The sequence below is a fragment of the Hibiscus syriacus genome, unplaced genomic scaffold (assembly GCF_006381635.1).
Source record: "Hibiscus syriacus cultivar Baekdansim isolate YM2019G1 unplaced genomic scaffold, ASM638163v2 tig00110733_pilon, whole genome shotgun sequence".
In the NCBI taxonomy this organism is placed as follows: Eukaryota; Viridiplantae; Streptophyta; class Magnoliopsida; order Malvales; family Malvaceae; genus Hibiscus; species Hibiscus syriacus.
The window spans coordinates 1,731,749-1,754,276 of NW_024062845.1; the positions used below are offsets into that span (position 1 = coordinate 1,731,749).

The window sequence follows — 22,528 nt, forward strand, 5'->3', positions numbered from 1 at the left end:
CAACGAAAACTAATCATTGATTTTAGATACAATACTAATTTTTATTTTTTAAATTGATAAATATATTCTTTCATTAAAGTTTTCCAATCAACTCTAGTTTTGGAGATTAAAACAGACTCGTCTCAAAAGAGGGAAAAAGAACCCAACAAGCTTGAGTTTTTCTCGTTTATCAGAATCTTTTATCAGAAATGGTGCAAGTAAATCAAACTTTACATTCAGTTGACTTGCTGTTGAAGTTTGTTTTTCCATATACTCTATATTTATGGTAAGTTTACGGTGAGAGAAGAAGTATAAGAAGATCTAACAATACGTGGCTTTTATCATTTTTTAAATGTCAAGTCGTTCTTTTGTTATTTGGATAAGGAGAGTTAAGGATCAAGGCATCAAAATATATTTAATTGATAACGTAAGGGATCAAAAACCATTTTTTTAATTGATGATTAAAATTGAATGGATTAAAATGATAAAGGACTATCGTTGTAGTTTACCTTTTAAAATTAAATTTTAAAAAATTAACATCTTTATTATCAAGGGTAAAATACATTATTTCTCACTAAAATTTGCTCTCTATCCTGTTTTACACACTATACTTTCATTTTTTTCTAAATTACTCACTGAACTTTCGAATTACTCCTGTTTTTATCACTCTAAATTATTTTATTATTATAATTTTCATATAAAATGATATTTTTTAGTATTATTTAATATAAAAATAATTTTATTATTATTTCAAAGATCAATTTTGATCAACATGATTGACGATGGTGATTATTTTAAGTCTGTTTAAATTTAATAATAAAAATATTTTTTAATATTTATTTTAATTATTTTTATATTAAATAATAATAAAAATGTCATATAATATAAAAATAATAATAAAATAACCCAAAAGGATCAAAATAGGAGTAATTCGAAAGTTTAGTGAGTAAATTAGAAATATTAATGTAAATTATGTAAAATAGGAGAGATAGTATAGTTTAGAGAAAATGATGTAATTTATCCTTATTATCAAACTCAATTCATACTTGAGAGATCTTCGGTTTAACCTTTACTTGATTCCAACTCACAAATTTGGGTGTAGAAAAATTTAGAGAGAAGCCGGATCTCCCTTTTACCCATCACTGGGGCTGCCGATTCTTAGACTCTCCGGTAGATCTCTGTTTCTCCTCCTCACCAAGGAACGCTTCGATCGTTCTCTCTCCATACATCTATTTCCATTTCTCCAACTTTCAATTCTCGAATCAATTGTCCTTTACTAGTTACTCGCAACCTCTCTTACTGGTATTTTCTCACGTTTACTTTTGATCCTTCGTTGGAATAGGCATCTGATGGAAAATTTATCGCAAACTTTAAATCCTTGTAGGAATTAATTGATGTGGGTTTTCTGAAAAACTGCAGTTTGGGAGATGGACATGGAAGAACAAGTAGATTTGGATCACCAGTCGATGATGATCGAAGGTGGTATGCGAATTGATCCAAGGAGGGAACGGTTTCCATGCTGCATTGTTTGGACACCTCTACCCGTTTTTCATGACTGATTCCCTTCATTGGCCACATTGGCATTTGCAGGGAAGATGGAGTTATTCTAGATTTTGCAGGTCCTAATTGCGTCTCTGTTGATGATTTCTCCTTTGGGGCAGTAGCTCGCTATGTCCAGATTAACAAAGATAAGGTATTTATATATGTTCGTCTTCCCTCTCCTTTTTTTGTCTCCGTCGATTTCTACTTCTTCACGAATTTCATTCATTGATTCCAAGGAAGTTGCAATAGGAGAGACGATGACATGATTACTCGATTAAGTAATCAGAATTAGGATTAAATAGATCTAATTGTTGAGATCTGGGAATGGGATTAGATTAGGCTGTTTTGCTTTTCCTTTTACGGGGCTTTGATAGGAAACAATTGTAATAGGCGGTACAAGGTACATTGCAAATTTCTCTGTAACTTGTGGCAAATATGATGGCAAAAACATTTTGAGTATCGGTAGCTAAGCATTGTGTAAATGACAGGAAATAGGTTTCAATTTCTGAATATAATTCATGGCTGCACTTTTTTTGGTAGATTTTCGAGCATAATATAGAGTATTTATACCCAAGTTTAGTTCCAATGAGAGTAATTAAGAGGATTGACATTTGATGCACTGTCATGATATAAATCCAAGCACTGATAGTGAATTCCATAATGCCATCTCCTAAAGACTAAGTATTTGTATTTATTTTAAACTTTATTGATGAGATGTCTTCGTGAGATTTATTATCCCTTTATAGATTTGTACACCGACACTAGGATATAATAACCCTTCATAGAGGCGTGCATTTCTACTTGAATACTACTTTGTTGGTGATTCTTCCTCATTTACGCATGTGAGTTTTTTTTATTCTAGGAATACTGCATTTCCTCTAATTCATCAGCACTGCAAGGAGATCGAGAATACCAGAATGATGACCCAAGGATAGGGACATTAACATGGGATGAGGCACTGGAAAAAGGCATGTTAGAGTTCCAGCAGCGCATGTACAGCCTTTTCACTTGCAATTGCCATTCATTTGTAGCAAACAACCTGAACAGGTTAGGCTTTCGTTCGGGTGGGTGGAACGTAGTGAATGTCGCGTTCTCGTCTTTGTCAAAGGCCGGTGGTTGAGCAAAGCAGCATTTGTTCGATCTTACTTGCCATTTGTCATAGTATCCGGTCTAGGACTTGCATTTGGTGGCACAGCATACTTGTCTTTCTTGGCCCTCATTGCATTCATTCTTGTTTGGTTGGTTCCTTCTTGGTACTTACTGTTTCAAGAATATAATCTATACGTAGCTTCTACCAAAAACCAATACCAAAGAATGAATGGAAATATTTATTTATGTGCGACGTTAATTTGAGTTGATCACATATTTCCTTTATTCTATAAAGTCTAGTTTTAATTTTACCAGTTGTGAATCTGATGTAAATTGACCTTATTTGTTTCTAAATCTTATATTTTAGTCCAATATTATTATTTATAATATTATAATGTTTTTTAGTTTTTCATTTAACTTATAACTATTAACATTATAAAAATGACTCATTGCAATGGTCTAGATTCCGTAGTTATTTGGATTACAAATCACAATACATTCGTTTCCTTCACTTACTCGCATACTTCATACCGAACAAAAAACATTAATTTAGTGAGTATGAAGTGAAAAAGAAACAGAAAACACATAAATTTTCAAAATTCATAGCAAAATATCAGTACAGACTACAACCAGGAGATGAGAGTGCGGAGAGGTCAAACGACAGAATGACACTGAATCCATACATGTTAATTGTTATCGCCATCCACTAGAGATGCACAGAAGCCGGATTTCAATCCGATCCGGATCGGATAAAAACCGATCCGGTTTTTTCTCCCAACCTAAAAACCGGATTTTAAAAAAATCGGTTCGGATCCTAACCGGTTTAGAGGGTCGGATGGTATAACCGGTGTAACCGGTTTCGGTTTGCAAAAAACCGGTTTTTAAAAAAAACCGGATTTTTTCGGATAAAAAACCGGTTTTAAAAAAAACCCGGATTTTTCGGATAAAAAACCGGTTTTTTATCCGGTTTGAAAAAAACCGGTTTTTAATCCGGTAAAAAACCGGTCGTTCAATTTTTTCTCAAACCGGTTATACTATCCGGTTTTTAAATATCCGATCCGGTTTAAAAAAACCGGTTTTTCCAAAATCCGATTTCAGATATTTTTTACCCAAAATCGATATTCGAATTTTTTGTGCACCTCTACCATCCACCTCGATATCATTACTCTTTACCGAGTTCAAAAGTTATCTCCTCATGGTTGGGGCAGCTAAAGATCAACAGACTTCAAAAATTTTCCCTCCATGCAGCAATTGATATGGATAGACGCATGATTTTATATAGGGATAACGGATTTCTAAAATTTCAAGGAACAAAAATAAATTATTGATATAGAATATAAAAAAATATCTAAAATATAATAATATAATAATTTTAAGAGAAGCGACTGCTCTGATTTGTTCCACTCTCGTCCATCCTCAGCAGCCGATATCTACTATTCCTTGCGAAGTCCGTTTGGGTGTAGCTGCAATTTATCAGCAGAATTTGTACCACCACCTTCAGGTTGCCGCATCAGCATGTCGAATCTTCCTGGTTGTTCATCAACAATGGCCTTTAAATCGAGTTAGTATTTTCTTAATTAAAATTGTCATGAGATATATTCTAATTGGCCAAGAAGACAACGTGTTTTGCGATTGAGATGTTCTTTTCGTTACATTACATGGGAATATTGGTACGGTACACTCAGTTCCATATAATAGTGGCAAAATCGTAATTCAAGCAGAATCTAGGTCTAGGGCCCATTTGCCACACCCTTGATCTTCTTATTTAATTCTACACAATAGAGCTGCAGAGGAATAGTATGTTCATTTTTCTATTAAAAAAAGAAAATCTTTTTGAAGATCTAGCAGACAATGGCAGCAGATGAAGGACAAGTGATCAGTTGCCACACTATTGATTCATGGAAGGCGCAACTTCAAAATGCAATGAATCCAAACAGCTGGTATTTTGTTTTATTTTATTTATTTTAATTCTTCACATATGGATCTGATCTGTTTTCATTTGCTTCAAATAATATTATATTTTCTGTCACTTGTTTGTTTCCTATGCATGGATTTAAAAAAAATCCCAGTTAATCTAATATTAGTCAGTCGATTTCACATATTAAAACTAGGATCGTGTGGGAAAGGTGATTAATTTATTATATTTTGATGACATGTCGTATATTGTTTGCTAAATAGCAAAAAGAAAAACCGTCAATTAGAGGAGTTTAGGGTTTTTGTGTGCATCAGATTAAGATTTGATGTGTTTATTTCTAAGGAAATTCTGTTATAGCCCGAATTAAGTTTTGTAGCGTGTTTTTCAATTCTTGGAAACAAAGTGCTAAACAAAGATATGGTAACAGACTAATGTTATAATCTTGAGATTAATAAATTTTAAGGTTGGCAACTGTTGGTGGTGAATTGGTGATGACTAATCAATTACAGATGTTAATGGTGATGTTGATATTTGCTTCTTTTTCTCCATTAACTCAAATCATTCTCTACTTTTGCTTCTTCATAAATGGTAAATGCATTACTGCTTATACGTTACATGCAGATGTGGTTGATTTCACTGCCTCATGGTGTGAACCCTGCCGTTTTATTTCACCCTTTCTGGCTGAACTGGCCAAGAAGTTTCCTAATGTCATGTTTCTCAAGGTGGATGTGGATGAATTGAAGGTAACATATATGCTGAAGATACTATTTTTTTCTCCATTTTCTATTATTATTATTTATTATTATTATTATTATTTTATATATTATTATTATTATTATTTTATTTATTATTATTAAAATTATTATTACAAACAGGCCAAGTCCGACCCAACCCAGACAGGCCCAAATACATCAAAACATAAAGCCCAACAGTGACCCAAATACGGTGGCCCAGACCTAAAGGCCCAAATGTGTAACCTAAACCCATTTAGGGTTTGTATCTCAGCCCCAACCGCCATCAGCTATCCACCATTGGATCTGACATGATCCAACGGTCTATACGCGTCCAGATGATACCAACAGCAAACCCTAGGGTTATGATACGCTAGGGCCATGACGCCGGCCGCCTCTCTGACACCTCCATCAACCGCTGCCACGCTTCAACAGAAACATCCAGAAGAAGCAAGGAACGCCGTCCACGTTTCAACCATGGGGTGAGTCACCACCTACGGTTTGGTGACTCACCGAACTCCACCCTTGGGACCAGTCCGAAGCAAGCTCCGTGGTGGCCTATAAAACCACCACCGAACCTGCAAAGAAGAACAGAGGCAACCAACAGAGAGCAACAAAAAAAAACAAAAGCAGAAAACAAAGAAAGAAGAAAGAAACTTACCCTTGGAGCCTTGACCATCGCCGGAAGCACTAAACATCGCCGGAGAACAGAAAATACAGAAGGTATTTTCATAGATCTACTCCGATTAAAAGTCTTTTTGGGGAAACAAAGGTCGGAATCGACCTTGGGGAAATTAGGGTTGTATTTTAGTGTAAAAAAAATTTTCCCGGCCACCGAGGACGGTGGCCGACGACGGGGTTAACGTCGGCGAACGGCTGCCGGCCGGTGCCATTCTCTCTGTTTTAGAGAGAAGCAAGAGAGTTCTAAACTGTCTCAGAGAAGAGAGAGAGAGAGTGAAAGTGAGAAATGAGAGCTGGCCCTTCGGGCCAGCCGGTTAAGGACTTAAATAGCCCTCCCCAAACGATGTCGTTTTGGGGAGGGGTCTGTCTGTAATTAATTAAAAGTTAAACCCTTTCCGCAGTCATCCTAATTTGTAATCCTTACATTTTAGTCACTAAATCAATTTATAATACTTTTAATTCGGTTCTTTAATTTTAATTTTATTTATTTTAGTCCTTTATATTAAATAATATATTTAGGATAAATAACGTATTTAGTCCTTTAATTTTAATAATTGATATTTTAAACCCCGAACAGCATATTTCAATTTATTTTAATTTGATATATGAATTTTATATAATTTTAGTTTAGTCACTAAATTAATAAATAAGGGGAATAGCATGTTTAGTCACTCAAATTTTAAATAATAAATTATGAATTAGGTATTTAATTCTATTAAGTTACAATTTAGTCATTAATTTCAATTTTTATTTATTTTAAATATATAGTTTTAATTTTGTTCATTGTTTAGTTATATGTTAATTATTACTATTATTATTATTATTATTATTATTTAACCATAAATACATATATTTGTATAATAAATAATATGTATCTTATTTATTAAAATCTTAGTTAATTATTTTTAACTTATTTTAATCCTATTTTAATATTTATTTATTTTCCAATATTAAGAAAGAGCATCTTAAAATAACTGGATTTCCATTTTCTGATATTTTTAAATAAATAAATATCTTATTTTATAAATTATATATTAATTGTTTTAATTATTTATTTATTTTTTTAATATCAAAGAAAAGAGCTGTCTTAAGGCACCTAGAAGTCATTTTCTGATATTTTTAAATAAATAAATATTTTATTTATAAATATATATAAATTAATATATATTTTTCATAATTATAATCTTAAAATAATAGGATTATAAATTAAATATATTTTGAATTTTTAATTTCTAATAATAGAGACAATTTCTAATTAAAAAGTACCAATTTTTGGCGTTGTACGGTTGCTAATCCTTCCCTAAACGTAACCGACCACGAATCCCTTTTTATTATTAAAAAGAACGATTTTTTGGTTAAAACGCAGATCAGTTTATCTTTTAATCGATGTTTTCTTAATAACTCTTTTAAAGGATGATTTTTAGGATTCGACCTACCTGACCCAAAAGGCCGATGGCGACTCCCAAATTATTTTAAAAACCATTTATTCACATCACTTTTCCCGCCAAGTAAAAAATTCGTGCCCGTACGAAAACCGGTTACGACAGCTTGGCGACTCCGCTAGGGACGCTGGTCAAACTTTTAAAATTAATTATAAATTGTCTCTATTAATTATAAATTTAAAATTCATATATTTAATTTATAATTCTTTCTTTTCAAATTTTTTATATACTTATTATTTTTATAGTATTTATATTTATATTTATATTTCATTTTACTTGCAAGTATTTTATTTCATTATTTATTTTTCTTTCAAAGGTTTGAACATTTATTTATTCTCCGTGGGAGTGAAAGCGACGTCTTCGTGAGAATTTATTCTCCGTGTCAAACCTAGTAAGTAACTTTCGGGGTTCATATGCTCTATGTCTTCGTGAGAATTTATTCTCCGTGTCAGGCATAGAGAAGTGTATCCCCTCAAATTGAACTCGATCCACTTTAGTCTGTGATGGACTAGGATTGAGGGTTAGCAACCCAAGGGGGCACTAACAAGGATAATTCGGGTAACTTTATTCTTAGATCTAAAACCCTGTATATAATAAACCCTAGAAACTCTTCCGATCTGAAGCCATGCCGAAATTTTGTCCAAAATAGGTGTACACACAGGAGAAATGAATTTTAACTTTTCCTTTTAATTTATTTATTTATTTTCTTACTGAATAAATTGCATGTGAATTTAAATTATTTAAAATATGAAGAAAGCATGTTTAAATAAGGATATTTAGGTAGACATTATTATTAAATTATTTTTTTTTTTATTATGTAAACTAATTTATTTCTTTTTGTGTGTTCTTTATTTCTTCTGTTTGCATAGCATCATACATGATAAAAGGCATTGATCCTCGTGTTAATTGTCTCATTGGAAAACCTTCATCCATGAATAAAAAGTGTTCGAATCAAATAGTTCTAAACTCAGAAGTAAGACAGTGGGCTGAGGACTTACAAAGACAAGGAGGAAACAGTCTGCAGGATGACTATGTATCTGACTTAGCTAGTTATGCTCCAGTTTCGCTAAAAAGAAATGATATGCAAGATTTGCGAGACATTTGGGAGAGTTGGGACTCAAACAAAAAGTTGCAGTTTTATCAGACTTACGGAGACATTCCATATTTGCTCTATGTTGAAGTTAATGATGACTTACTTCGAGCCCTAATTCAATTCTAGAATCCAGGGTACAATTGCTTCACTCTCAATAAAGAGGACTTGGTCCCTACTATTGAAGAGTACACAACTTTGCTACATATAGAAGGGGCTTTGGAGAATCGAATTTATTCAAAGTCAATTAAAACTCAACCTTTTCGAGTTAAATTAGCAAAGATTGTTGGAGTACGAGAGGAATGGGTGGCATCCCGTACAAAACAAAAGGGCGAAAGCGAAGGCATTGCTTGGACCAACATTACAGAACTTATTTAGAGTCATCCAGACACTAAAGTACGATTCGATCTCTTTGCTCTGAGTATGTATGGTATGATCATCTTCCCAAAAGTATTGGGATATATTGAAGCTGCAGTAGTAGATTTGTTTGAGCAGCTATCAAAAAGGATTAATCATGCTTCTGCAATTCTAGCAGAACTTTCAGATCATTAAACGCTTGTAGAAAGCTATGAGGTGGACGATTCTCAGGGTGTACCCAATTGTTAGACGTATGGATCCGTAGCCATTTTTGGAGGACAGAAAAGGTTTCATACCGGCGCTTTAATACGACTACTCACCATTAAAAGAATTTCTGGAGCAAGAATGGCCGAAAGAAATTACGAAAGATATGTGGATTAATGCCTTTCGAAATCTGCAAAGCAATGACATTGTTTGGCGAGCCCCGTGGCAAATCCAAAGGGAATTCTTTTACAAATGTGGTTATTACAACTAGATAATGCTGCTCGATTGTGGGGAGGAATCAGATATACACCCCTTTTGGTCATAAGATAGTATGAAGGTCGTCAATTTGTACCTGTCACTGCTGGATTACATTCGTCTGAGTTCGCATTCCACAGCAAAAATTATAAAAGAAATATCATGGAGGCCTTTACAGCTTGGAAAACAACTTTTTGTATCCGAGCTAAAGCAGCAAAAGAAATGCTAACTCCTGATTATGAGGAATGGAGATCTGTCAGGAAAAATGAAAATATTCCTCTACCAGACCAAAATGAGGATATCTCTATGGAAGATCGCATTAAGGTGGTTCCATCAGAGATTGAAATCCTGAGAGCTAATTTTGAAGCAGAAAGAGAAGATTGGTCAAGAGAATTAGAGCAAATGAGACGATAAAGCTATGTTGGGTGTTGACATTGATTTTCATTCATCACAATGTGCAATGTTGAGAGAAAACAAAGAAAAAGTTGATGGTGAATTCAGAACATTAAAGAAAAATTACCAGGAGTTATATAAATCCCGGAAAACATCAGGACCGAACCGATCAACAGTACAGATGACCAGAGATTTGAACATCGAGAAAAATCGAGTTGAAGATCTGAAAAGAAAGAATAGCCGTCTACTCAAAAGCCTTGAGAAAGGAAAGCAAAAAATGGAAGATTTTGAGGTTGACAGAAGAGAGCGAATTATAAAACACAAAGCTGAACACCGCGAGATCATGGATGAAATGCAAAGAGAAAGGGATCGAGCCAAAGATTTAGAAGAGATGAAGAATGACATCTTTGATAAATTTGAAGGTGAGAAAAATATCATGTTCAAGGGTTTGAATCTGAAATGAACCATCTGATTGCCGAACTTGAAGTCAGGGGCCAAAGGATTGAAGAGTTCAATGTTGAAAAAGAAAAATGGGAGCTGGAAAGAAAGAATTTCAACACCAAACTTGAGGTAGAGCAAGAAGTGGCTAGCAATTGGATGCAAAGATGCAGAAACAAGAATGTTCAAATCCAGAAGCTTAATCAAATGACGCAAGAAGCACGAACAAAACTTGAAGAAGATCTGGAATAGTCTAGAAATAAAAACTCAGAGTTTAATGCTTACATTTTGCAACTTGAAGAGTCATTATTTCAAGAAAAGGTTCGTCTAGGACCTAGTGATCTTAAAGAAAGTAATGAGGAAAGTGCTTCACTACGAAAACGCATTAGAGATCTTGAAAAAACTCTGCACAATTGTCAAGTCAGAATCACTGAGTTAGAGCAAACTCTCGAAGGAACTATGAACAATGGCAAAAATCAACTGATTTCTATGTAGAAAGAAGTGAAGAAAGAAGTAATATGGTATTCGAGGCCATGGTACAAATGAGCGAAGTTGCTAGATATATTGGGGAACTAGCTGTTGAAGCAAAAATAATTGAGCATCACGTTGATCCAGTTTCTAAGTTCGGAAAGAATGTGTCATGGCTAATGAAAGAAATTATAGAGCTTAATAGGAAAGCTACGCCTTATCTGTAGTTATGAATTATTATAAAGAAACTTTTGTATGCCGATGAAAGTTGTTCTATGACAGTTAACTTTTTGGGATCAATACCTTTTGCATACATGCATTTTGCATACATTCATTATTCATTGCATTATTTTCTTTATGTATAATTTTTATAACATTCATTAATTAAAATTTGAAAAAATAATATCAAAAGAATTTTCAATCGCAGTTATTCTGGCCAAAAGAGAAATACAACATCACTACGGTACTAGACAAGCTACTAAGAGAATTATGGAGGATAAAATACAACGTATTGAGGAACATCATAATAAAGAACAAGCAGAGATGAGAATGAAGCTAGAGAAAATTGAAGCCAGTATTGCAAACTCACAAGACAGCATGATGCAGAAAATAGAAGACATGTTTTAAAGACAGGCTATCATTGGAAAAATGCATGAAAATCCTGTATCTTTCGACCAAGAACCTATGTATCCTCTAGGTTTCCCACCAGAACCAATTTATCACTCTGGTACTACACCTATACAAATCAATGCCCGCACATCAGCATTTCAAGAAGCCAAACCACATGAAAATCGACAAGTGGATCCTGCATCTTCAAGTAAAAATCCACTTATATCAGATGTGAAAATAGGGGATTTTAATGCTGAGCATCTAATCCCAGATTTGAATGAGCTGAATGAGAAAGAAAAAGTAAATGAAGAATTGACCAGACATATCAAGAGCTTAGAAGAATGAATGAAATCCGTGGAAATAACTGAATCATTCTATGGGTTTGATGCTAGTGAGTTGAGTTTGGTTCCAGACCTAATCCTCCCCATTAAGTTCAAAGTTCCCGAATTTGATAGATAAAACGGTACCACATGCCCTTCATCCCACATTACTATGTTTTGTCGCAGAATGGCAGGATATGTGAAAGACGAGAAATTGTTAATTCACTGCTTTCAAGATAGTTTGATAGGACCAGCCTTAAAATGGTATACTCAATTGACTAAAGCCAACATTAGATCCTGGAAAGATCTGGCTAAGGCATTCCTAGAGCAGTACCGCCATGTAACAGACATGGTCCCTGATAGATGGACTCTCTAAAATTTGGAGAAAAAGAATAACGAAACGTTCAGACAGTATGCTCAGAGATGGCGTGACACAGTAGCCCAAGTTCAACCACCTCTGTCAGAAAAAGAGGCCACAGTAATATTTGTCCATACGTTAAAAGCTCCCTATTTAACATCTAATGGGGAATGCAACCAGATATTTTGCAGATTTGGTCATTTCTGGAGAACTCATTGAAAATGCCTTGAAAAGTGGCAAAATTGAATCAAATGAGGGATCTAGTTCCAAAAGACCTATGTACCGAAAAAAGGAGAATGAAGTCAACAATGCAAACTCTTACAACAAGGATTCATCGAAAAGTGTTACAATAACCCAGCCAAGGGTTAAGAAAGAAGAAACAAACACTAATCGAGCAGAGTCCAGAGGATCTCGAAAGGAAAATAAAAGGTTGTCTTTTACACCTTTACCAGTACCCTATGCTGAGATCTATGATTCGCTATTAAAAGCAGATGTCATACGGCCCTATCCTTTGGTTCCCATGCAACCACCATTCTCTCCATGGTATGATGTAAAGGCACACTGTGTTTACCATGAAGGAATTACGGGTCATTCTATTGAAAACTGTTTGGCATTCAAAAGGGGTTCAAAATTTTATCAACACTGGAAAGTTGGAATTCAATTCACCATCTACATCAAATCATCCATTGCCAAATCATGGAGATAAAAACGTGAATGCAATTCAGGAAGAGAACAGAAAGAAAACAAAAACTGACATTTCTGAAATTAAATCTCCTTTTGTTTGGATATTTCAACAACTCTCCTTATCCGGTATAATTCCACAAGAATTCAGGCCAAAGCATAATGAAAGCAAGAATTATTGTGAATATCATCAAGAGAAGGGGCATGAAATTCAACTATGTCCTGAATTTAGGGATTTGATGCAAAAATTTATGAATAACAGAGAGATATAATTCTTTGAAGAAGAACCAGGAAAAAAGAAGATGTTTGTTCATCAGAGGATTCTAAACCTAATCAAAGAACAAGTGATCCTGTGATCATTAATGTGAAATCATCTACAGTGATTCCTGCACCAACAAAGCCGAAAGTAGTTATCACAACTCATTTACCATTTCCATACAAGGATACCCGTAGGGTACCTTGGAATTATACTACCAATGTTTCAATGGTAGGAGGATCTGTTTCTCTGGAAAAAAATAGAAGAGAAAATACAGAGTCTGGATTCGACGTCTGAAGCAGTAAGTGAAGTCAATTCTTTACAAGAAGTGGGAGATGTTACTCTCCCGAAACATCTAATGCATCAGAACAGGTGAAAGCAAAAGGAAAAGCCATGGTAATACCCTAAAAGGTATTTGATGATGAATCCCCTCCAGCATTCAATGAGCTTGTAACAGAAAAATAAGCGCAATAATTTTTGAAATTCCTGAAACATAGTGAGTATAGTGTGGTTGAACAACTACATAAACAACAAGCGAGAATTTCTATTCTTGATCTATTGATGAATTCAGAAGCACATAGAAATGCTTTGATGAGAATGCTTAATCAAACCTTTATCCCTAAAGATATATCCCTCAATAAACTTGATAGAATTGTGGGACATATAGCCGCTGACAATTACATAACGTTCACGGATGATGAAATACCTGAAGGCGGAATGGGGTCAGTAAAAGCTTTGAATATTACCATACATTGTCATGGTCATGTTTTACCAGGAGTATTGATTGACAATGGATCCGCTCTTAACTTGATGCCTCTAGTCACACTTCAAAGAATGCCTGTGGATAAATCACACATGAAAAGTTATCAGAATGTAGTACGAACTTTTGATGGCACTCAAAAAGAGGTGCTTGGGAAAATGGAAATACCGTTGTTAATCGGACCAGTCGTGTACAATATTGACTTTGTGGTGATGGACATCCACCCTACATATAATTGTTTATTAGGGAGGCCATGGATTCATTCTGCAGGAGCCGTTCCTTCTTCATTACATCAAAAATTGAAATTCGTTGTTGATGGACAACTAATATGCGTAGGAGCTGAAGAAGAAATCATTACGTCTATAACAAGTGATGTTCCATATATTGAAACTAATGATGATGCTCTTGAATGCTCTTTCCGATCTCTTGAATTTGTCAATGCAACCTTTATTGCAGAAGGAAGCAAAATTCCATATCCCAGATTGTCTGATTGCACCAAGATGACGGTACGACAGACTTTAGGCATCGGAGCTAAAACTGGGAAAGGTTTAGGAAAGAATCTTCAAGGGAGTTCAGTTCCTGTAAGTATGAAGATGAAGAAAGATCATTTTGGGCTTGGATTTAAGCCCAATTTTCAGCAAAAGAACAAAGAGATGAAAAGAAGATGTGAAGATAGAAAGGCAAGGTTGAAAGGAAAAGAAATTCTTTGGGAACACATGTTTTTCCCACATTTAAAGACCACATTCAGATCAGGGGGAACAATTAATGTAGAACAACAGCTTGTTGAGGCCTTTAAAGAAGAAAAGTTGACGAAAGATCAAAGCATAGTTGAAGAAGATATGAATGGATTATTTATCAACATGATCATGAATGACAACAAGACTGGCAAATACTTGGCTAGGATTCGCCCTTGTTTTCCTGGAGAAACACTCAACAATTGGACCGTTGAAGACCTTCCTGTAGTTTTTAATATTAACACAGAGTAATATTCAGAACTAATCTTTATGTTTAGCCCAAAAGTATGAAAACTTTTTGTTATCTTGTAAAGGAAATTATGTTAAGTTCACCTAATATTATATATAAGAAATTTTCTTTAAAATTTTCAGATGGCAATCATTCTTTACATTTTCTTACATTTTTACATTTATTTATTTCATAAATTTACTACATTCTTTCAGAAATATGTCCGACTTAAATTTGCAGGTGTCACAATGTTAATAGCATGTTTATTCCTAAATTTAATCAAGAGATAAATTTAGAGCAGCCCATATGTCTGGAGGAAATCAATGAGTGTGAGGATGAACTGGAATGTGATGTTCCTACTGAATTATTAAGACTGGTAGAAAAAGAAGATAAACAAATTTTACCTCACAAAGAAGAGATTGAGACTGTAAATTTGGGAACAGATGAAGAAATAAAGGAGGTGAAAATTGGTACTACTCTGACAATCCAGATAAAACAAGAATTGATAAATCTCCTTCAAGAGTTCAAAGATATCTTTGCCTGGTCTTATCAAGATATACCTGGTTTGAGTACAAATATAGTGATGCACAAGCTTCCAATCAATCCAGAATATAAACCGGTCCAACAAAAGCTCAGGCGAATGAGGCCAGAAATGTTGTTGCAGATCAAAGAGGAAGTGATGAAGCAGATTAATGCAGGTTTCCTACAGGCAGCCAAATACCCAGAATGGGTAGCCAACATTGTTCCATTACCAAAGAAAAATGGGAAAGTTCGAATGTGTGTGGATTACAGAGATCTCAACAAAGCTAGTCCGAAAGATAGTTTTCCATTACCCCACATAGACACCTTGGTGGACAATACTGCAGGACACGCATGGTTTTCATTCATGGATGGCTTTTCAGGATATAATCAAAAATGAATCCTAAAGACATGGAAAAAACAACATTTATAACCATGTGGGGCACGTTCTGCTATAAAGTAATGCCATTTGGATTGAAAAATGCAGGGGCAACGTATCAAAGAGCCATGGTGACTTTGTTTCATGACATGATGCACAAAGAGATTGAAGTATATATAGATGACATGATTGCCAAATCCCGAACTGAAGAAGAACATATTCAAAATTTGAGAAAGCTTTTCCAGAGATTGAGGAAGTATCAATTAAAGCTTAACCCCGCTAAATGCACTTTTGGGGTAACTTCCGGGAAGCTTTTGGTATTTGTGGTCAGCAAAAAAGGAATCGAGATTGATCCAGATAAAGTAAAAGCAATTCAAGATCTTCCATCACCCAATACAAAAAAAGTTCGAGGCTTTTTGGGAAGATTAAATTATATATCTCGGTTCATTTATCAATTAACTGACAAATGTGATCCAGTGTTCAAAATTACTTCGAAAGAACAATCCTGAAGTATGGAATGATGAATGTCAAGAAACTTTGGATATTATTAAGAAATATTTATCCAATGCCCCAATTTTAGTATCACCAATGCCTGATAGACCATTAATTCTCTACTTGATAGTCTTTGAAAATTCGATGGGATGTGTATTGGGACAACATGATGAATCTGGAAGAAAAGAAAAAGCCATTTATTATCTGAGCAAAAAATTTACTGATTGTGAAATTCGATATCCACCAATACAAAAATTATGTTGTGCCTTGGTGTGGGCTACTCGAAGACTCAGACAATACATGTTATATCATACTACTTGGTTGATATCCAAACTTGATCCTTTGAAATTCTTAATGGAATCACCAGCTTTGACAAGCAGAATGGCTAGATGGCAGATGTTATTATCCGAGTTTGATATTGTATATGTCAACCAAAAAGTGATAAAAAGGAAGTGTCATAGTTGATTTTCTGGCCAGTCGTGTATCGAATGATTATCAGCCTTTGAGTTTTAATTTTCCAGATGAAGATTTGTTGTGCATATCCATGAATGAAGAAGTCGGAACAAATGATGCATCTTGGAAGCTTTACTTTGATGGAGCATCCAACGCATTGGGACGAGGAATTGGGGCAGTGTTAATTTCTCCAGAAAATATTTATTATCCCTTTACAAGTAGACTGGAGTTCTTTTGCACCAATAACATGGCGGAATATGAAGCTTGTGTCATGGGATTGAAAGCAGCCATAGAAAGAAAAATTAAATGTCTCAAGATATATGGAGATTCATCATTAGTGGTGTATCAATTACGAGGTGAATGGGAAACAAAAGATCCCAAATTATTGGAATACCGAAATTTTACCCTCGAATTAGTGAAAGAATTTGAGAGAGTCACCTTCAATTATCTCCCTCGAGAAGAAAATCAAATGGCAGATGCTTTGGCTACATTAGCTGCTATGTTTCAGGCAACTAACAAAGTTGATATGATGCCAATCAAAATGCAAGTATATGGAATTCCTGCACATTGTTATATAGTGTGGAAGAAGAGGTAGATGGTAAACCATGGTATTATGATATCCTGCAATATATCAAAAATCAAAGTTATCCACAAAATGCATCTGAAATTGATAAAAGAACCTTGAGAAGAATGGTTGCTGGATATTTTCTTGATGGCGAGACTATGTATAGAAGAAGCAATGATCAAATGCTATTGAGATGTTTAAATACCAGCGAAGCCAGAAGCATCATTGAGGAAGTACACAGTGGAATATGTGGAACACATGCAAATGGTCTTTCCATGGCTAGAAAAATAATGAGATATGGATACTATTGGGCTACCATGCACACAGATTGCATTGATTATGCAAGGAAATGCCATAAATGCCAGATATATGCAAATAAGATTCATGTACCCCCATCTCCTTTACATGTAATGACAGCACCCTGGCCATTTTCTATGTGGGGAATAGACGTCATTGGGGCAATCACACCAAAAGCATCGAATGGACATTGTTTCATCCTTGTGGCAATTGATTATTTTACCAAGTGGGTTGAAGCTGCTTCATATGCCAATATTAAGAGGTCCACAGTCTGCAAATTCATAAAGAAATAAATAATTTGTCGGTATGGTCTACTAGAAAGGATCATTACAGATAATGCTCTGAACCTGAACAACAAGATGATGATTGAACTTTGTGCACAATTTAAGATCAAACATGCAAACTCAGTGGCATATCGTCCAAAGATGAATGGGGCAGTTGAAGCAGCAAATAAGAACATCAAGAGGAATCATTACAAAGGCCACTGAAACTTACAAAGATTGGTACGAGAAGTTACCTTTTGCTTTATATGCATACCGAACTACTGTTCGAACATCTACTGGGGCAACGCCTTTTTCTTTAGTCTACGGGATGGAAGCAGTCTTACCAATTGAAGTTGAGATTCCATCGCTTCGAATTTTGAGAAAACAAAATTGGATGAATCTGAATGGATCCAAGCTAGATTTGATCAATTGAACCTTATTGAGGAGAAAAGATTGAAAGCTATTTGCCATGGACAGATGTATCAGAAACGGATGATAAAGTCTCATGACAAGAAAGTACATCCAAGAGAATTTCAAGAGGGTGATCTAGTACTAAAAAAGATCTTGCCTATACATAAAGATTTTCATGGGAAATGGATGCCTAATTAGGAAGGGCCATACGTTGTAAAAAAGGCCTTTTCCGGAGGAGCGTTGATCTTGGCAGAAATAGATGGAAAAATTCTGAGAAATCCAATAAACTCGGATTCTGTCAAGAATATTATGCTTGAAGAAAAAATGAAAAGAAGAAAAGAAAAAAAAAGAAGAAAAAGAAAAAAGAAGAAAAAAGAGAGAGAAGAAAAAGAGAAAAAAAGGGGTCAAGATGAAAACCCGCAAAGGGCATCTTGTAACCAAAGAAGGATTTGAGTTGAAAACCTGAATGGGCGGCTCAATGCATGTTGATATTAGGCATCTGAAGAAAAAAGAACTTGTTGCATTTTCATTCATTTTATCCATGTTGAATTTTGACAGGAATTTCAAAGATTTTAGCAAAGATTTAAATCCATCATTCAATGGATCAACAGTGCCAGTTAAAGTTCATAATGAGAAGAACTCATCTGAAGAAGGAAGAAGAAGTTCATAATGAGAAGAATTTGTTCAACCTTTTGTTTGAATTCATCATTTGATGGATCAATATTGCCAGGTAGAGTTTATAATGAGAAGAACTTGTCATCTGAAGACGAAGAAATTCATAATGAGAAGAATTTGTTCAACCTTTTGCTCAAATCCATCACTTATGGATCAACTTTTCCAGAGAAAGTTCATAATGAGAAGAACTCATCTGAAGAAGGAAGAAAAAGTTCATAATGAGAAGAATTTGTTCGACCTTTTGTTTGAATTCATCATTTGATGGATCAACATTACCAGGTAGAGTTCATAATGAGAAGAACTCGTCATCTGAAGAAGAAGAAATTCATAATGAGAAGAATTTGTTCAACTTTTTGTTTGAATTCATCATTCGATGGATCAACTTTTCCATAAAGTTCATAATGAGAAGAACTTATCTGAAGAGGAAGAAGAAATTCATAATGAGAAGAATTTGTTCAAATTTTTTTTGAATTCATCATTCGATGGATCAACTTTTCAGAAAGTTCATAATGAGAAGAACTTATCTGAAGAAGAAGAAGAAATTCATAATGAGAAGAATTTGTTCAACCTTTTGCATAATTCTATCACAGAAGGAGATAGATCAGCATCAGCTTTTCCAAAGAAAGTTCATAATGAGAAGAACTCATCTGAAGAAGGAAGAAGAAGTTCATAATGAGAAGAATTTGTTCAACCTTTTGTTTGAATTCATCATTTGATGGATCAACATTGCCAGGTAGAGTTCATAATGAGAAGAACTCATCATCTGAAGAAGAAGAAATTCATAATGAGAAGAATTTGTTCAACCTTTTGCATAATTCTATCACAGAAGGAGATAGATTAGCATCAGCTTTTCTAGAAAAAGTTCATAATGAGAAGAACTCATCTGAAAAAGAAGAAGTTCACAAGGAGAAGAGCTTGTTCAACCTTTTGTATAATTCTATCACAGAAGGAGATAGATCAGCATCAACTTTCCAGAGAAAGTTCATAATAAGAAGAACTCATTTGAAGAAGAAAGAAGAAGTTCATAATGACAAGAACTTATTCAACTTTTTGAATGACTCTATCACAGAAGGAAATAGGTCAACATCAACTTTTCCAGGGAAAGTTCATAATAAGAAGAACTCATCTAAAGAAGGAAGAAGAATTTTATAATAAGAAGAACTTGTTCAACCCTTTTCCAAATTACATCACAGAAGGAGATATTATCATCCCCAGCGGAAAGTTCATAATGAGAAGAACTTATCTGAAGAAAGAGAAGAATTTATTCAACATCTCCATATTAATTAAGTGAATTCAAATGGATAAAAAAATATTATTATCTTTTCGTCTTTGCTCTATTCTTGTTAACACGAGAATGAGCAAAGAGGGACAGCTGAAGATACTATTTTTTCTCCATTTTATATTATTATTATTATTATTATTATTTTATATATTATTATTATTATTATTTTTATTATTATTAAAATTATTATTACAAACAGGCCAAGTCCAGCCCAACCCAGACAGGCCCAAATACATCAAAACATAAAGCCCAACAGTGACCCAAATACGGTGGCCCAGACCTAAGACCCAAATGTGTAACCCTAAACCCATTTAGGGTTTGTATCTCAGCCCTAACCGCCATCATCTATCCACTGTTGGATTTGGCATGATCCAACGGTCCATACGCATCCAGATGATACCAACAGCAAACCCTAGGGTTATGATACCCTAGGGCCATGACGCCGGCCGCCTCTCTGACACCTCCATCAACCGTTGCCACGCTTCAACAAAAACATTCAGAGGAAGCAAGGAACGTCGTCCACGTTTCAACCATGGGGTGAGTCACCACCTACGGTTTGGTGACTCACCGAACTCCACCCTTGGGACCAGTCCGAAGCAAGCTCCGTGGTGGCCTATAAAACCACCACCGAACCTGCAAAGAAGAACAGAGGCAACCAACAGAGAGCAACAAAAAAAACAAAAACAGAAAACAAAGAAAGAAGAAAGAAACTTACACTTGGAGCCTTGACCATCGCCGGAAGCACTAAACATCGCCGGAGAACAGAAAATACGAAGGTATTTTCATAGATCTACTCCGATTAAAAGTCTTTTTGGGGAAACAAAGGTCGGAATCGACCTTGGGGAAATTAGGGCTGTATTTTAGTGTAAAAAAAATTTCCCGGCCACGTCTCGGTGGCCGGCGGCGGGGTTAACGCCGACGAACGACTGTCGGCCAGTGCCATTCTCTCTGTTTTAGAGAGAAGCGAGAGAGTTTTAAACTCTCTTAGAGAAGAGAGAGAGAGTGAAAGTGAGAAATGAGAGCTGGCCTTCGGGCCAGCCGGTTAGGGACTTAAATAACCCTCCCCAAACGACGTCGTTTTGGGGAGGGGTCTGTCTGTAATTAATTAAAAGTTAAACCCTTTCCGCAGTCATCCTAAATTGTAATCCTTACATTTTAGTCACTAAATCAATTTATAATACTTTTAATTCTGTTCTTTAATTTTAATTTTATTTATTTTAGTCCTTTATATTAAATAATATATTTAGGATAAATAACATATTTAGTCCTTTAATTTTAATAATTGATATTTTAAACCCCGAACAACATATTTCAATTTATTTTAATTTGATATATGAATTTTATATAATTTTAGTTTAGTCACTAAATTAATAAATAAGGGGAATAGCATGTTTAGTCACTCAAATTTTAAATAATTAATTATGAATTAGGTATTTAATTCTATTAAGTTACAATTTAGTCACTAATTTCAATTTTTATTTATTTTAAATATATAGTTTTAATTTTGTTCATTGTTTAGTTATATGTTAATTATTACTATTATTATTATTATTATTAAACCATAAATATATATATTTGTATAATAAATAATATGTATTTTATTTATTAAAATCTTAGTTAATTATTTTTAACTTATTTTAATCCTATTTTAATATTTATTTATTTTCCAATATTAAGAAAGGGCAGTCTTAAAATAACTGGATGTCCATTTTCTGATATTTTTAAATAAATAAATATCTTATTTTATAAATTATGTATTAATTGTTTTAATTATTTATTTATTTTTTTAATATCAAAGAAAAGAGTTGTCTTAAGGCACCTAGAAGTCTTTTTTGATATTTCTAAATAAATAAATATTTTATTTATAAATATATATAAATTAATATATATTTTTCATAATTATAATCTTAAAATAATAGGATTATAAATTATATATATTTTGAATTTTGAATTTCTAATAATAGAGACAATTTCTAATTAAAAAGTACCAATTTTTTGGCGTTGTAGGGGTGCTAATCCTTCCCTAAACGTAACCGACCACGAATCCCTTTTTATTATTAAAAAAAACGCATATCAGTTTATCTTTTAATCGATGTTTTCTTAAAAACTCTTTTAAAGGATGATTTTTAGGTATTCGACCTATTTGACCCAAAAGGCCGATGGCGACTCCCAAATTATTTTAAAAACCATTTATTCACATCACTTTTCCCGCCAAGTAAAAAATTCGTGCCCGGACGAAAACCGGTTACGACACATATATGCCATGTCCGAACGAATCGAGAAATGAAAATTTCGATCGAACTGATGGTTTTTTCTTTTGTTTTCAGGAAGTTGCTGCTGAATGGGGTGTGGAGGCAATGCCAAGTTTCTTGTTCATCAAGGAAGGAAAGGAAGCTGGCAGAGTGGTTGGTGCTAAGAAAGAAGAGCTTCAGCAGGCTGTGACTAAACATATGACTCCTGCTTTTGCTTCTGCTTGATGGGAGGTGATTATTAGTACTACGTTTGTCATGTTTTGAGGAACTTATTATCACAGACAAGCATCTTTTATGTGCTGGTATTAATCTTCACATCTCTAAGTTGAACCCTATGTTTGTTTCTATATCATTTGAGGTATTTTTATATCCTTAACTAGTATGATTCATAATCAAAGCTTGCTTTCAT

At 34.3% G+C, this 22,528-nt stretch overlaps 1 protein-coding gene and 1 pseudogene across 1 annotated transcript; both read left to right on the top strand.

Annotated features, from left to right (window-relative positions):
* The first annotated feature begins 1,070 nt into the window (after positions 1 to 1,070).
* On the top strand, positions 1,071 to 2,905 carry LOC120139227 (annotated as a pseudogene).
* Positions 2,906 to 4,508: 1,603 nt separating this feature from the next.
* LOC120139249 (thioredoxin H-type 1-like) lies at positions 4,509 to 22,360 on the top strand. Its single transcript, XM_039154546.1, has 3 exons — positions 4,509 to 4,553; positions 5,149 to 5,268; positions 22,195 to 22,360. The coding sequence occupies exons 1-3, from the start codon at positions 4,509 to 4,511 to the stop codon at positions 22,342 to 22,344; spliced, it is 315 nt and encodes a 104-aa protein (XP_039010477.1). The 3' UTR covers positions 22,345 to 22,360.
* The last annotated feature ends 168 nt before the right edge of the window (positions 22,361 to 22,528 follow it).

Coding starts and splice junctions, on each gene's coding strand:
- LOC120139249 (XM_039154546.1), top strand. CDS start 4,509: ATGGAAGGCGCAACTTCAAAATGCAATGAATCCAAACAGCTGGTA. Junction 4,554..5,148: donor ATGAATCCAAACAGCTGGTA/TTTTGTTTTATT, acceptor TTACATGCAGAT/GTGGTTGATTTCACTGCCTC. Junction 5,269..22,194: donor TGGATGTGGATGAATTGAAG/GTAACATATATG, acceptor TTTTGTTTTCAG/GAAGTTGCTGCTGAATGGGG.